General features: G+C 48.7%; 1 protein-coding gene across 1 annotated transcript; it reads left to right on the top strand.

Annotated features, from left to right (window-relative positions):
• The first annotated feature begins 4241 nt into the window (after positions 1-4241).
• LOC117881017 (toll-like receptor 5) lies at positions 4242-11700 on the top strand. The gene is made up of 2 exons (XM_034777773.1): positions 4242-4977; positions 9512-11700. The coding sequence occupies exons 1-2, from the start codon at positions 4899-4901 to the stop codon at positions 11482-11484; spliced, it is 2052 nt and encodes a 683-aa protein (XP_034633664.1). The 5' UTR covers positions 4242-4898; the 3' UTR covers positions 11485-11700.
• The last annotated feature ends 5617 nt before the right edge of the window (positions 11701-17317 follow it).

Raw genomic sequence — 17317 nt, 5'->3', positions numbered from 1 at the left:
TCATGTCTCTGCTGCTCATTGCAAGCTCTGGGGTTGGCTCCCCTCTATTGGCCTCAATTTCAGAGACCCCATGTCATGTACGGCTTCCCTGGGGCCTTGTTACTTGCAGGGTCTGAACTTCCCCTCCCGTCTAGCACTAGCTCCTCCTCTGTCTTTCCTGGATGTGGGCGCAAGAGCTTTTGCCTTTGCAAGCTGCCATGTGCAACTGCCTCTCTGTATTTCTCCATATCATCCCTTCTCCCATCCCTTCTCTCCCTCCTGTTGTTTCTCTTTGTGCGGTTTATAGAAACATAGCAATGTAGGACTGGAAGGGACCCCAAAGGTGATCTGGTCCATCCCCCTGCATTGAGGCAGGATCGAGTATACCTTGACTATCCCTGCCAGGTGTCTATCCAATAAGGGGATTCTGCCTGCTCCCAGTGTAACGTGTTCTAGTCCTTACCTATTGTTGGGGTTAGAAAGTCTAACTTGAATCTCCCTTGCTGCAATCTAATCCACTTACTTCTCTTCCTACTCTATGTGGACATGGATAACAACTAATCTTTATAACAACCTTTTGCATGTAAGTGTGGTGCCCAAAACAACACAGGGCTCCAGTTGAGGCCTCACCTCAAGTACAGCAAGTACAGTTACAGCCTGTGTCTTACATACAACGCTCCTGTTACTACATCCCAGGTGACATTTGCTGTTTTTGCAACAGCATCACAGCCTTGAATCATATTCAACTTGAGATCCACGATGTCACCCTCCAGTTCCTTTTCTGCAGTACTGCTGCCTAGCCAGTTATTTCCTATTTTGTACTTGTGTGTTTGGTTTTTCCTTCCCCAGTGTAGTGTTTTGCACTTGGTTTTTATTGACTTTCATCCTATTGATTTCAGACCAATTCATCCAAGGTCATTTTGAATTCTAATCCTGTCCTCCAAGTGCTAGCAACCCCCTTCAGCTTTGTGTCATCTGCATTTTTATAAGCATACTCTCTACTGCATCATCCAAGTCATGAATGGAAATATTAAATAGATACATCCTCCCAGTTTACAGCAAACCATTGATAACTACCCTTTGAGAACAGTGTTTGAACGGTTATGTACCCATTTTTTAGTAATTTCATATTTTCCTAGTTTGCTTCTGAGACTGTCATGTCAGACTGTGTCAGAAGTCTTACTCAAGTCCAGATATATCACATCTACTGCTTCTCCTCTATCCCCTATGCTAGTTATCCTGTCAAAGAAGGAAATTAGGTTGGTTTGGCATGATTTGTTCTTGACAAATCCACGTTGGCTATTCCTTATAACCTTATTATCCTCTAGGGGCTTACAAACCGATTGTCTAATATTTTGTGCCTGTATCTTTTTCTGGGTATCGAAGTTAGGCAGACTGAGTCTATAATTCCCCGGGTCCTCCATTTCCCCCCTTTTGGAAGATGATAGGTGTTATCCCAAGTCTTCTGGGACCTCACCCATTCTCCCGGAGTTCTTGAAGATAACCACTACTGGTTTGCAGATTGCTTCAGCATGTTCCTTAACTACCCTATGGTGCATTTAAGAAGGCCCTGCTGACTTGAATATATCTAACTTAGCTCCATATTCTTTAACCTGTTCTTTCCCTATTCTGGAATGTGTTCTTCCTTCTCCCTTTTTAATAGTAACTGTATTAAGTATCTGGTCCCAGCTAACCTTTTTAGTGAAGACTGAATCAAAAAAGGCATTAAACACTTCAGCCTTCCCTGTGTCAGCCATTATTTGCTCTCCTTCCCCATTAAGTAATGGCCCTGCACTTTCCTTTGTCTTTCTCTTCTGTTTTTGCAGGAAGGGAGATGCTGACCACAGCACGGTTGCCATGCACAAGGGAAAATGCCTGCAGTGACCATGGCCTGAAACCACAGGATTCTCTCATCTTCATTCTTCAGGGTGGGAGCGGTGGAGTGTCACTCTGTTTTTGTAACAGCACTGTGCGTGCAGGAATTTAAACCCACTTTTCATCCAGGTCAGAGGTAATTGCCTGGGGCAGATTCTACCAATAAATGGGATTGGTTTGTCATATCCTTCAGAGAGAGACAAAGGGGTGGTTTACACTGGGAACTTACAGCTGTATAACTACATGGAGAGAGATGCAGCTATGCTGACCTAATCTCCGGTGTAGATGGCGCTAGGTTGATGGAAGAATTCTTCTGTTACCCTAGCAACTGCCTCTCGGGAGGTGGATTATCTACACAGATGGGAGAACCCTCCTGTCGGCGCAGGTACTCTCTACACTGAAGCGCTACAGTGGCACGGCTGTAGTTGTAATGGTTTAAGTGTAGACATACCCTAAGCCTCACTTGCACCTGCCTCTTGGGTGGGGCATGGCAGCTGTTTATACAAAGACCACTCACCCAGTGTCTGTACCGCAGATGAAGGTGTGACTAGTGTGAGAGAGCATACCGCTGCTAGCTTTAGTCTAGAGGGTGCAGGTAACGACACCTGTGCAGATGTGGCATCATAGACTTCAACATGGGCTAGCCACTCAGGTAAGTAGCCATGGTCCCTGGCAGGCTTCTCCTGGGATTGCTAGCCCATGCTGATGCCTGTGCCACCACAGCATCATTGCTGTTGTTACCCGTGCTAGCTATATGAAAGCTAGAGGCGTATGTCTACCCTTGCTATACTTACACCTTAATCAGCGGTGTACATATACCTTTAGGTTCAGCTGCCTCTGGGGTGGGACACCACCGCTGTTTATACAAAGACTGCTCACCACTTGCTGAAATTTACCTGTTTCTGGTGTAGAGTGTAGCAAGCATTAACACTGTGCCAAAGCATCAGTTTAGGACAGGGAGTAAAAGGGGAGGGACAGCCCCCACCCCGATCTACCTGAGACTATCGGGCGACTGATGACAGAACTGACCTAGGCTGGCATTTGGGTAGTGAGGTGCATTTAATGCTTCTGCGCTTGGGAAAAATGTCTTTAATCTGCACGAGGGGTTAGAACCACAGCATTGTGTGTCTGCCAAAAAACTACAGCAGAGCAGCGGGCGCCACACCAACCAGCAGGGTATCCCACCACACAGTGCCCTGGTAGTATCAGCACTGCTGCTGAGGGGAGTGTGCCCCCTACCCTGCTCCATGCAGCACAGCGCCCCCTACCCTGCTCCATGCAGCACAGCGCCCCTTAATGCCACACTGGTGCCAGCACTGACTCTGAGGGGACAGTGCCCCCTTACTGAGTCCCCACCCCACTCCCTGTACCACAGTGCCCCCTCGCAACACATGGGGGCATCTGCACTGATCCCAAGGAGAGGCAACCTACACCACTCCCTGCAACACCTCTACCCGATCTCCCATCTACATCCTGGCCAGGCTTAACTCTAGGGGTAACCAGCTCACAGCAGTCAGCTCTTTCTTTACTACCCACCCCAAAGGCAGCAAGAGCTTCTTGCTTAGAAGGGGCCTTTTCACAGCTGCATGGTGCTTCCTGCATCCCCAACGCTGGGCCCCTATGCAGTCAGAACAACCCTGGTTTCGTAACTTGGACCGATCCTGTTTGCTTCAGAGGACAGCACGTGCCCCATGACCTGGCACTAGTTCGGGCTGTGATGAAAGGGCCACAGTTGGGTAACACTCCCGAGCACCCTGTAGTTACCCGGGGTCCTGGGACACTCTGTGCCCAGAGAGTTTAACCCCTTGTGCTCTGCAGCGCTGCTCAGGGAGATTCCAGGGTTGGGCAAGCGAACAGGCTCTGACACGGAGGTAAATCACAACCTGGGAAAATACCAGTTCAAGGAGGCAGTGGTGTGGGAGTTTGGTTCTCCCTGGCCAGGCTCTCTCCTGGCACGGTTGAAATGTCAAGTGTCATCACAGAGCAGTTCCAGCTGCGAGTCTTGTCTCCTTTTCCTCCCTCCTAACATAGCGCCAAAACGTGGTCCTGGCTAGGGCCCCCGGTTACCATTTCAGTGTTGGAGCAGCATTTACCTTTGGCATTGCAGTAGCCCCTACAGAGCCCCAATGAGACCGGGCTCCATTGGGCCAGGCACTGCACAGTCCTTCACTGAGACTTGGGCCCCATTGTAGCACAAACGGTGACGGAAATCAGAGCCCCATTGTATGGAGTGCTGCACAAACCCTGATCAAGATTAGGACCTGCATTGTGCCAGGTGCTTCACAGACCCTGACCAAGAGTGGGGCCCCCATTGTGCTGGGGGCTGCCTATGCTTGATCAAGATTGGGGCCCCATTGTGCCAGGTGCTGCACAGACACGCAATAAGAGTCAGACCCTATCCCAGGACAATCTAAATAGACAAGGCAGAGGAACAATTATTCTTCCCATTTCACAGATGGGAAACTGAGGCCCAGAGAGGTTCAGTGATCTGCTCATGCGCACACAGGGAGGGTGTGTCCAAGCCAGCAACAACCCAGGGGTTCTCCAGCCTCACTCTTCAGGCTTGGAGCTGGTCACCAGTGGGAATGAAGAAGGAATCTGCCTCAGGGGCCAAGATTGCACAAGGTTTTGGTCTGAAGCATCCTGAGGTCACGAGAGCCCCTGTCCAAGTGGCCAGCCTTTCCCATGTTTACTGGTATAAGTAGGAGACTGGGAGTCAGGACTCCTGGGTTCTGTTCCAGCTCTGGGTGGGAAGTGATGTCTAGTGGTTAGAGCAGCAGGGCTGAGAGTAGGATTGCGGCTCATTGACTCAAGAAGATGTAAGGCCGCTCACACCAGCTTGCTAGGGTGACCCGCAACTGTTCACCGCAAAGGCCCGAGGAAGCAATAACTGCAGGAGGGGGCCAGGAGGGGAATTTCCCCCAACTTCCCATTTCGCAAGTTCCTGAACACCCGCTGAGTAAACAGCAGCTGAGGTGGGGGCCGGAGCCTTCTGGGAGCAGCTGTCTTCTTCCGTGGTGGGGGCTTAAATAAAGCCGGAGCAGATGGGTGGATGGCAGAGGGCGCAGGTGGTGAACGTGGCTGCTGTGCGGTGTCTCCAGCACAAATCTTCGCTCCCTTTGGGTGAGTAGAGGGTCTGGTAGGGATGGGGGAGATGCTGGGTGGGAGGGGGAGTTCTGCAAAGGGATAGAGCAGGATGCCTGCAGTGCAAGCTTCCCGACCAGCATGCCTGGGTGCTGCCTTTTGAGTATGGCTGCTAGAGGGGAGCCCTGTCCCTGCGGCCCTCTACTGAGATGAAGGGGCCAGTTATGGTCACCTGGTTCCCTGGGAGCTGAGCTGAGACTGGTCACGCTCATTTCTCAGATGCTACTGGGCAGTTGTTGGTTACTGCGAGCAGTCACTGCCCTGGAGAGGGAATCCAGTGATCTCCCCATTCCCTCAACGCACAGTGCCCTGTACCCAGTCCCTGAGGTAGCCAGGATATGAGGACACTGATGGAAGAGAAAGGCATGCTCAGCTACCCTGGAGAGCCTCCTGGCTTTACTTGTACCTGCACCTTACAGCACAATAGAAATTGGTATTTCTAGAATAGAATTGCTAGAAGTGTAAATAATAAAATGGGTGAACTGGAGTGCCTCGTATTAAATGAGGATATTGATATAATAGGCATCACAGAAACTTGGTGGAATAAGGATAATCAGTGGGATACTGTAATACCAGGGTACAAAATATATCGGAAGGACAGAATAGGTCGTGCTGGTGGGGGAGTGGCATTATATGTGAAAGAAAACGTAGAATCAAATGAAGTAAAAATCGTAAATTAATCAAACTATACCATAGAATCTCTATGGATAGAAATTCCATGCTCTAATAATAAGAATATAGCGGTAGGGATATATTACCGACCACCTGACCAGGACGGTGATAGTGACTGTGAAATGCTCAGGGAGATTAGAGAGGCTATTAAAATAAAAAACTCAATAATAATAATAATGTGGGATTTAAATTATCCCCATATTGACTGGGTACATGTCACTTCAGGACGGGATGCAGAGATAAAGTTTCTTGACACCTTAAATGACTGCTTCTTGGAGCCGCTGGTCCTGGAACCCACCAGAGGAGAGGCAATTCTTGATTTAGTCCTAAGTGGAGCACAGGATCTGGTCCAAGAGGTGAATATAGCTGGACCGCTTGGTAATATTGACCATAATATAATTAAATGTAATATCCACCACAGCAGCCCAACACAGTAGCATTTCATTTCAGAAAGGGGAACTACACAAAAATGAGGAGGTTAGTTAAACAGAAATTAAAAGGTACAGCACCAAAAGTGAAATCTCTGCAAGCTGCGTGGAAACTTTTTAAAGACACCATACTAGAGGCTCAACTTAAATGTATACCCCAAATAAAAAAACATAGAGAACCAAAAAAAGAGCCACCGTGGCTAAACAACAAAGTAAAAGAATCAGTGAGAGACAAAAAGGCATCCTTTAAAAAGTAGAAGTTAAATCCTAGTGAGGAAAATAGAAAGGAGCATAAACATTGACAAATGAAGTGTAAAAATACAATTAGGAAGGCCAAAAAAGAATTTGAGGAACAGCTAGCCAAAGACTCAAAAAGTAATAGCAATTAAGTACATCAGAAGCAAGAAGCCTGCTAAACAACCAGTGGGGCCACTGGACAATTGAGGTGCTAAAGGAGACGATAAGGGACAATAAGGCCATTGCAGAGAAACTAAATGAATTCTCTGCATCGGTCTTCATGGCTGAGGATGTGAGGGAAATTCCCGAGCCTGAGCCATTCTTTTTAGGTGACAGATCTGAGGAATTGTCCCAGATTGAGGTATCATTAGAGGAGGTTTTGGAACAAATTGATAAATTAAACAGCAATAAGTCATCAGGATCAGATGGTATTCACCCAAGAGTTCTGAAGGAACTCAAATGTGAAATTGCAGAACTACTAACTGTATCATTTATCATTTAAATCAGCTTCTGTACCAGATGACTGGAGGATAGCTAATAACTAATTTTTAAAAAGGGCTCCAGAGGCAATCCCGGCAATTACAGGCCTGTAAAACGGACTTCAGTACCAGGCAAACTGGTTGAAACTATAATAAAGAACAATATTGTCAGACATATAGATGAACATAATTTCTTGAGGAAGAGTCAACAAATCATGGTTTTAGTAAAGGGAAATCATGCCTCACCAATCTACTAGAATTCTTTGAGGGGGTCAACAAGCATGTGGACCAAGAGAATCCAGTGGATATAGTGTACTTAGATTTTCAGAAAGCCTTTGACAAGGTCCCTCACCAAAAGCTCTTATTCAAAGTAAGCTGCCATGGGATAAGAGGGAAGGTGCATTCATGGATTGTTAGCTGGTTAAAAGATAGGAAACAAAGGGAAGGTATAAATGATCAGTTTTCAGAATGGAGAGAGGTAAATAGTGGTGTCCCCCAGGGGTAGGTACTTGGACCAGTCCTATTCAACATATTCATAAATGATCTGGAAAAAGGGGTAAACAGTGAGATGGCAAAATTTGCAGATGATACAAAATTACTGAAGATAGTTAAGACCCAGGCAGACTGTGAAGAGCTACAAAAGGATCTCTCAAAACTGGGTGACTGGGCAACAAAATGGCAGATGAAATTTAATGTTGATAAATGCAAAGGTAATGCACATTGGAAAGCATAATCCCAACTATACATATAAAATGATGGGGTCTAAATTAGCTGTTACCACTCAAGAATGAGATCTTGGAGTCATTGTGGATAGTTCTCTGAAAACATCCACTCAATGTGCAGCGGCAGTCAAAAAAGCGAACAGAATGCTGGGAATAATTAAGAAAGGGATAGATAATAGGACAGAAAATATCATGTTGCCTCTATATAAATCCATGGTACGCCCACATCTTGAATACTGTGTGCAGATGTGGTCATGCCATCTCAAAAAAGATATATTGGAATTGGAAAAGGTTCAGAAAAGGGCAACAAAAATTATCAGGGGTGTGGAATGGCTTCCGTATGAGGAGAGATTAATAAGACTGGGACTTTTCAGCTTGGAAAAGAGATGTCTAAGGGGAGATATGATTGAGATCTATAAAATCATGACTGGTGTAGAGAAAGTAGATAAGGAAGTGTTGTTTACTACTTCTCATAACAAAAGAACTAGGGGTCGCCAAATTAAATTAATAGGCAGCAGGTTTAAAACAAATAAAAGCAAGTATTTCTTCACACAACGCACAGTCAACCTGTAGAACTACTTACCAGAGGATGTTGTGAAGGCCAAGACCATAACAGGGTTCAAAAAAGAACTAGATAGATTCATGGAGGATAGGTCCATCAATGGCTATTAGCCAGGATGGACAGGAATGGTGTCTCTAGCTTCAGTTTGCCAGAAGCTGGGAATGAGCGACAGGGGACGGAGCTTGATGATTTTCTGTTCATTCCTTCTGGGGCACCTGGCATTGGCCACTGTCGGAAGACAGGATTCTGGGCTAGATGGACCTTTGGTCTGACCCAGTAAAGCCATTCTTATGTTCTTAAATTGGGAAAGAAAGAGAAGTCACCTGCTTGTGACCCCCAGATTAAGATCTCCTGCCCTGCAACCTACTCAGGGCAGGGATCACAGACAGACCCTCTTCCACCTTAATGATCTGTATCAAAGTAGTACCTAGGAGCCCCGGTCATGGCCCAGGGCCCCATTGTGCCCGGTGCTGTACAAACACCTCACTTGAGACCCTATCCAGCCCACAAAGAGTCCAGTTACTAGCCCCATAGCACCTGGGATGGCCCTCTCTCTCCATATTCGACCCAAGCCCAGGCTCTTAGTTAGAGGCAGAGCTGCTCAGAAAACGCCAAGTGTCTTTATTATTTTAATAAATTACAGCTCCTGTGGGAAGTTCTTGTTTCTGTGAGGAAAAAATTAATACGAAAACGGGGGGGCAATTTTTTCCAGTTTTCCATTAAAAAATATTGTTTTTCAAAAACCAAAAATGATTACCCAAGAAAACACACTGAAGATAAAAAGTTGATTTTTAACCAAAAGATGAACAACTTTTACCCAAAACCAACATTATTTTACTGAAACATTTTTCAGTTTCCAGGTTTTTTAATCAGACAAGTGGAAATTTTTCCATGAAATGAAAATTTTCCACAAAGTACTCAGTCTTGGACAAAAAGCCACGTTTTGTCAGAAAAAAACATATGTTTTGACAGAGTCTTACCAGTTCTGGAGACCCTTCTTGCTGTCCCAGGGAGAGGCAGAAGCCCACTATCTATGGGTTTTATCTTGCCGCCCATCATAGTGGTGTCTGAGCACCTTCCAGCTAAAATCAATAGCAGTAGACCAGTCCCCTTTTAGATATCTTGCTATCTCTGTATAACACCAGTCCTCTGGGTGGGTTGTTAGTAGTAGGAATCAAACCTGGGATCTCAAGCAAGAACCTCTACTGCCTGGGCTAAGAGAGACAGCTTTATTATGCCTGTAGCAGCCTCATCAACCACTATATATCTCCCAGCCGTCACTGGTGGGGGCTAGCATGCTGCACAGAATGGGTATGGGTTGTACCTGCACTTAGCACCACTAGCAGGCACAGTATAAATGTCCCATTACAGGAGTGGGTGCTGTGGAGTAACATCGTTCTTATTCTTTGGCAGGTTCCACTATGCTCAGACAACTTTGGCTCCTAGCGCTCTGGTTGCTGGGCTCTAGTCCTGCCCTGGCTGAAGTTCAGAGCTGTCACGCCTCCAGGGTCCAGTCTTCAGTGGTCTCCAGTTGCCAAGCTCAACACCATGAGACACTGCCAGAAATTGACCCATCCACCCAGATCCTTCTGCTGAATTTCAACCTCCTCTCCAACATCTCGGCCTCCTCCTTCCCCAGGCTGGAGAGGCTCAGGAAGCTGTCTCTGGGATCTCAGCTGGGGGGATCACTCTCCATTGGAGAGAAGGCCTTTGAGAAGGTGGCCAACATCACGTTCCTGGACCTCGGGGGCAACAGGAAGCTGAGCCTCCAACCCACGGCCTTGGCAGGCTTGCGGCAGCTCGAGGTGCTCCTGCTGGATGCCAATGGCCTTGATGAGACCGTGCTGGAGGGTGGCTACTTCCAGGATTTAGTGTCCCTCAAAAGGCTGGATCTCACAGGGAACCAGATAAAGAGGCTGAGACCCGATTCCTCTTTTCAAGGCTTGAAGCTGCTGGCTGTCCTCCAGCTCCGGCTTAACAAGATCAAGACAATCTGCGGGGAGGATCTGACCCACCTCGGGGGACGACACCTGTCCCTCCTAGATCTCTCATCCAATCTGCTGTCCTATAGGGACCCTCGGTACAACCACTCCTGCCCCAGTCCCTTCCGCAACATCAGAGTGGAAACCCTGGATGTATCCTCCAACCCCTGGGATGTGGGTAGTGCTGAACGGTTCTTTAAGGTCATGGCAGGTGCCCAGATACGGCATCTGAAGTTGCAGCACTCGGGGGCCATTGGGAGGGGGTTCGGGTTCAATAACCTGCGGGGCCTCTCTGCCAGCACCTTCTCAGGGCTCAGCCAGAGCAGGGTCCTCTCTTTCGACATGTCTCATGGTTTCCTCTCCAAGCTGGGGCCTTTGGTCTTCTCGGGTCTCCCTGAGCTGCGTGCACTGCGCCTGGCATCCAATCAGATCCACGAGATCCGTGGGGAGGCCTTTGCTGGACTGCAGCACCTCTGGACCCTGGACCTCTCCCACAATCTGCTGGGGGAGCTGAACACAGAGGCTCTCCAGAGCCTAAGCTCTTCCCCACTGCTGCACCTCAACCTCAAGTCCAACCACATTGGGGCCATCCAGCACAATGCCCTGGAGGGACTGAGGACCCTGCGGACGCTGAATCTGCAGGACAATGCCCTCTCGCGCGTGCTGCCAGGGCGGCTCCCTGTCCTGGAGCGCCTGCTGCTGGGCCAGAACAGGATCAAGGACGCCTGGGGAATCGGGAAGCTTTCCACGAATCTGACCTTCCTCGACTTGTCTTCCAACCGCATGCAAGACCTGAGAGAGCTCTGGAATGAGCTGAGGGGCATCCCTGCCTTGCAGTTCCTGAACCTTTCACACAACCTGATCTCAAGGTGCTCTGAGCACCAGGACAGAGCCATGCCCAGGCATAGCCAGCTCAGGGTGCTGGACCTTTCCGAGAACTCCCTGAATATCGTCTGGAATGCAGGGGGCTGTGTGGATGTCTTCCACCATCTAGACAGGCTGGCAGCCTTGAATCTCAGCAGAAACAACCTCCAGACCTTACCTGAGGGCCTCTTCCAGGGGCTGGTGTCTCTCCAGGCTCTGGACCTATCTGGGAACCTCATGGCCATGCTTCCTGATGGGCTGTTCCGGGACCTGCGCTCCCTGCAGGTGCTAGGGCTGCAGGGTAACCCCTTGGTGACCCTGTCACCATCTGTTCTTCAGCCGCTCCAGGCACTAGCATTCCTGAATCTCCAGGAGGTCTCTCTGCTTTGCCACTGCAGCTTGCAGGACCTAGAGGCTTGGCTGCACTCCACCAATGTGACCCTGAGTGTTGCGAAGGAAGGGGTTACCTGTTTTATGCCCACGCCTCCCTTCCCAGGAATGCCCCTCCTTTTCTTCATCCAAAACAACTGTGTCCAGTAGCACAGTCCATGCTGTGTCCAGCTTTCCCCAGCATAGGATCCCACCTGTGTGGCTTTAAAAGCTGTTCCATATGCCGTGTGCTTGGCACTGAACTGTGATACTTATGTGTTGAGATGAGTTCCTGTCTGCATCCTGTAAAACTTGCCCATACCGGTATTGCCCTGGCCTCTTCTTTTGTCATTCAGTGTTGCACGCATTCTATAGCAATATGCATTTCCTCACCTTTTGGGGGCGAAGCCAGACTTTGAGGCACCTGCTCCCCTACTTGGTGTAAACTTTGCTTGTGCCAATCAGAAACGAACACAAACAGGTTTTGGGCCCCGTCCCCTATGACACTTCTATGATGTCATAGTTGGTACTTTATGGGCTGCCTGCCATGTGCAGGCAGGGAGAGGAGAAAGAAAAACGAATCCTGTGTATACTGTGTACACCCGTAACCGAGCCTGATCACCTCGAAGCCTCTCTCTCAGCTCACGTGTTTCAAACAGAGTGTCTACGTTTGCCGGTCGTTATGCGTTGGTTTGTATTTGTAAGTATCAGTTATTACTAATTGCTGCATCTTTGTTTATAAATATTGTTAGTAGATATTTTAGTCATTGTGTGTTTTAAGTTTCGTTAACTCTATTAGCTAATCAAACGCTGCTCCCTTACCCCTTGTAATTATCCCCAATAAAACTTTAAATTGATTCATTTTAGTTGTGTGTGTGTGTCTGCAGCTTGCATCGTGACCCATACTCTCCTTGCATCCCTTACCAATATAGTCTATTGCCACGTGCAGCCTGGTAAATAACAGGCCTGCATTTTCTTTCACCCCTGTGTGCCCGTGGCAATCCACATTATGCAATCACAGGCAATGATGCCCAGTCATCTTCAGCTGTGAACCAGTTTCCCAAAGGCATAAGCATAGCCTGGACTAGGAATCAAGGCGTCTTGGTTTGACTCCTAGTTCTGGGAGTGGAATCTAGTAGTTAGAGCAAGGGGCAGGAAGTAGGGTCTAGTGGTTAGAAGGATGGGGATAGGGTGGGGGTTCAGGTGTATTCCTGGTTCTGTGAGTGGGATCTCATGGATCAGAATAGGGGGGCTCAGAGTCATGACTCCTGAGATCTATTTCCATTCTGTGGGGTCTAGTGGATTGGAGCAGAGGGCTGGGAGTCAGGCTCCCTGGTTTCCAGCTCCAGGAGGAGAGAGGTCTAGTGGTTAAAGCAGGGTGTTGGGAGTCAGGACTCCTGGGTTCTATGCACAGTCTTGCCCCTGGCTGTACAACAGTACAGCAGAGGCATTGGGAGATTTCATAAATCTCTGGGGTGTTATAAAGTGCTCAGTGTCGTCACCTTTATTCTTCTAATGCTAGTATAATGGGTTGACCTCCCTTACTGCTCCTGGCATGGCAGGAACTATGCTTTCTCAACCCTGGAGCTGATGGGTACACTATGGGCATTAGGCAGGGTCTGTTTAGCACAGATGTGGGTTAAATCACTAGCTACACTCCAGTCTTGTCTTTCCTAGGGAACAAGGTGTGATTTTAACACGTGTTAGCCCATATCTGTTAACTAACATAGTGAAATCATAGTGCAGACCAGGTGAGATGCAGTTTTAACACGTTAGCTTGTCAAGGTAAACCCATATTAAACCTACAGCCACTTTGTCTATACTAGGATTTTAACATGTGTTAAAAACACACCTTTTATCCTTATTTAGACCAAGGGATGTGCTCACCCAAGGGAGTGCTGGCATTATTCACTATTCTTATATTGTGTTACCGTAGTACCTAGGGACCTTAGACAGGACCCCTTGGTGCTCAGTGCTCTACAAACAGAACAAAAAGTCCCTGCCCCTACTTCAAAAATGACCCACAAGGCAGTGTGCTGGACAGTGACACAGGAGGCACAGGTACCTACTCACAGTGCAGCGTGTCATTTGCTGACACAGTCTCTCACAGTGAGGTTGCGTGGTACTGGCAAAGGCCATGCTGGTGACATTGGAACAGCAGCCGCGTATGCTGGCAAAAATACTATTGGCAAAACTTTTGAGAGTAGATGTGGTCTTAGATTGCAAGCTCTTTGGGGCAGGACCATCTTTCAGTTCTGCATGTGTACAGCACCTAGCACAATGGGGGTCCATGACTGGGACTCTAGACGTCATCACAATACACAACATAATTGATAACAATGTATGTAGACATGGTTGGGGCTTGTGGACGGGAGCTGGGATTTCGTATGAGTGCTATTTCCTAAATGGTCTCTCTGAAATAGCAGTGTTGATTTGTTGTTATTACCTTTGCCAATAAAACCTCAAATTCTTAAATGCAATTTTAAAAGAACACAATAGTCTGTATTCATAGAACTCTGGAATGTGCCAGGATTGCAGGGAGATCTACAAAGACATGGGAGTTCAAGGGTGAAAGAAAGGAGAGGAAAATCAAATGGGGGGAAAGCCAGCAGGAGACCAAGTTTGTCTGTGCAGGAGACCAAACTTTCTCAGCGGCTGGTCCAAAAATGTGGAACAAAATCCTCTGGGAAACAAGGACCATCCCAACCCTGCTTGACTTCCACTTCTAGTGCCAGACTCACTTCTCCAACCAGCCTTCTCTGACATAAACACAGAACAGTGTGGACATAGACACAACCCTACCTAAACAAACCATGGCATGCAGGATTCTCCCCCTTGGTAGAGGATAAGAGAAAGAATGACCCCCATGGGGCAGATGTTAGTCTTATTGCATAATGCAAAGATCCTGCAGTGGTGAGAGTGGGATAAGAGCCTGTGTAGAACAGAAAACCTTCTCTTGCTGCTAAGAATAGGTTCCTGCTATTCAGCCCTGAATGTCTCTCTTGTCAATTTCAGGCACTTGCTGCCAGCCACACCTCTTGAATGCCCCTCAACAACCCCCTCGTTTGTCTCAGCCATTGTCCCTGTCCATGCCTCTCAGTCAGTTCTTACCCAAGCTTAGACTTATTTAGCAATTTTTATTCTTAACACCTGAGTCAGTCCCTCCAGTCATTTTTGGCTGTTCTTCTCTTAGAACACCTTCCAATCTGCCATCATTCTCTCTGGCAGGAAGGGGACCCAGAAGTGAATGGAGGTCCTAGAGTCACACAGAAGGGCTGTCCCTGCCTTGCTTCAGGCCTATTTGGCCCCATGTATGCGATGAATCCTCAAAGGGGATCCATCTAGTAAACCAGAAGTCCTCTCCGTCCTCAGAGGGGAAGGACAAAAAAATCCAACATCGGGATCAACTAATTTCGGGGAACAACAAATGAAAAAGACAGGAATGGGAGTGAGGGTTGTACTTTTACAAGCAGGGTTCCAGAGGGGGACACTGAGTAGAGGATCCTAGACAGCGGCCACTACTCCTAAAAAGAGTCCAGGGAGCTAATGGGCACTGCCTAGAGGAACTCTGCCCAGAGACATGAATTGACAAGTGCACAAATTTGAGCCCCACAATCATGTTTGCAAGAAACCCCCCTGTCCTACCCCCCCTTCCTTAGTAGATACATGGCCAACTCCTGGAGGAGATTGACGAGGAGGTCCCGTGACTTCACGTGGCCACAGATCGGGAGAGCGTAAATAAAAAGGTTCGGGGAAAAGTGAAGCCAGAACCTCAGCAAGAGGTTCTGGAGGAGGCAGGAAAATGGCTGCAAGCTGGTGCACAGTAAATATGCATACCTCAAGGTTTCCCTCTCGCCACAAGGAAAACAAGTGTCAGGGAGTCTGAAAACCGTGTCCGCATTGTGTCCGTGCTCATGGCTCCATGGAGGAGCTGCCAACCTATATCCCCAGCAGGCTGTGGAACCAAGGTGGAATACAGGCTGGCCCACCGGGGCTCCTAGCCCTCCACAGATGGCAAACGGTCCCCCCATTTCATATCAGGGCAGAACACAAAAGCGAGGAAATGGATAGTATGGAGTTCAAGCTTCTGTAGTTGTTCCTGTGATGCAGCTCGGAAGCGGCACTCATATGGGAGGTTTGAGGCAGCTGGCTTGCAGGGCAAGGGCCAGGGGATACAGGTGGGTGGGGAACACCTTGCTACAGGACTCATTCAAGAAAAGATACAGAGGCAGGGGACAGGGCAGCCTTTCCATCCTGGAGCATGAGGTGGGGGACACATGGGGTGGACAATCCCATATGCTAGGCGCGTGTACAGTATCCACCTAGTCCTGCTGACTGTAGTCCAGGTCTCCGACTTTAATGACACCAGCCAGGACCAATCTCCTGTGCACTGGGGGCACCTCCACCACCTGTGCCACATGATGTAGATTGTGGAACCAGGGTTCAACTGGGAGTTGACACTCTCGGTAGCCACAACGGACCTAGCTGCAGAGGTCAACTTCCAGGTATTGAGGAGGTCTTGGTAAAAGACCAGCAGCTCAGAGGCATCTTGAGGGAGACTCTTGGCTGGAGTTAAAGAGCTGCCAGTCATATCAGAGCCCTCAGAGGTGGCGGAGGAAGGCATGCCATAACTGGATCCATGTCACACCATGAGCTCTAGAAAGGAGCCTCTGCAGAGCCTGAAGACAGAAAGTATGAACCTGGCTTTGTATGCACCAGGCCCTACCATCCCCCTTCCAGATGAAGGCTCAGGACACCTGAAGAGACCCAGTGCTTCCCTGGCCAAAAGAACTCCAGGACCTTCCTCTGGAGGTTGGCCAGGGTACCCAGGAGTGGACACAGGACTTTGAACCAGTCAGGGGCGCCGAAGCCCTCCCAAAAGTGGCTCCCCACAGCTGCTGCCAAGGCTCCCTGGCCAGGCTCCATGCTGTCATGGCTGGGGCGGGGGGCTCTCAGGGGGAAGAGGAGAGGAAGGGGATGGGATCTGCCCAGGTGAAAAGTGGATGGGCCAGGCCCCACCACTTTAAAAAAGTGGGAGGGCCCAGCCCCCGGTTCTGGTGCCTCTGGAACCAGTGCCAGAGCATGGAAAGGACCAGCTGGTTAACAACCAGTGCCCTTCCCTCAAAGGCAAAGGCCCTGGAGAAGCCCCGCCCATGCCTGCAACCTGGTAGACACTCTGGCCTCCAATTTTCCAGCGGGGCGGGATTGAGAGGTAAACAGCCAGATAGCGTGACAGATCCGCACCCCACTGGATGCCGGCTTCAGGAACCTCTGGGAATGAGAGTTCCATGTGCGGTGTCTGCCCGGGGCCATCCAATCTCTGCTCAGTGCCCAGAAATAAAATCAGTATCCCAGCTGCAGCTAGGGTGACCAGATAGAAAGTGTGAAAAATCGGGACAGGGAGTGGGGAGTAATAGGCACCTACATAAAAAAAAGCCCCAAATACAGGGACTGTTCCCATAAAATCGGGACATCTGGTCACCCTAGCTGCAGCTTGGAAACTGCATGTATTGTGAGTGAAACTGCTGTGTGTTTCTTTGGTGGGGGGCCTCACTTTATGCAGTGCCTAGCACAATGGTCACTGAATGGGGCTCCTAGGAACTACTGCAATACAAATAACAACTGGAGAAACGGGATTTGGTGTGGCACCAGGGTCTCAGGAACACAAGCCAGGGTCAGGTTGAGGCTACATGTGCACAAACATGAGAGCCTCAGAGTAAAGCACTGGCCACTCAGCAGGACTCATCACGGTCTGTTTCCTACACACAACGCTCTGTTGCTAATGAAACACAGTGTGATGCTGAAAGGTGCATCCCAAGACAATCACAGCCCTAGTTCAAGCTATTGGCTGCCCCATTCAGCCTCCTTCACTCTCAAGAGGAGGATCAATTAAACCCCTCGATGTAAAGACAGCTGCAAACAATGGAGGCGATCCTCAAAAGCTGTACTAAGGCTGTCTTCACTGCTAAAAAAAGGTGTGTTTCTAAAGTGAGCTAGCTAACAG

Source organism: Trachemys scripta, chromosome 7 (assembly GCF_013100865.1).
Source record: "Trachemys scripta elegans isolate TJP31775 chromosome 7, CAS_Tse_1.0, whole genome shotgun sequence".
In the NCBI taxonomy this organism is placed as follows: Eukaryota; Metazoa; Chordata; order Testudines; family Emydidae; genus Trachemys; species Trachemys scripta.
This window is presented reverse-complemented; position numbering and strand designations above follow the sequence as displayed.

Coding starts and splice junctions, on each gene's coding strand:
- LOC117881017 (XM_034777773.1), top strand. CDS start 4,899: ATGGGTGGATGGCAGAGGGCGCAGGTGGTGAACGTGGCTGCTGTGCGG. Junction 4,978..9,511: donor CAAATCTTCGCTCCCTTTGG/GTGAGTAGAGGG, acceptor ATTCTTTGGCAG/GTTCCACTATGCTCAGACAA.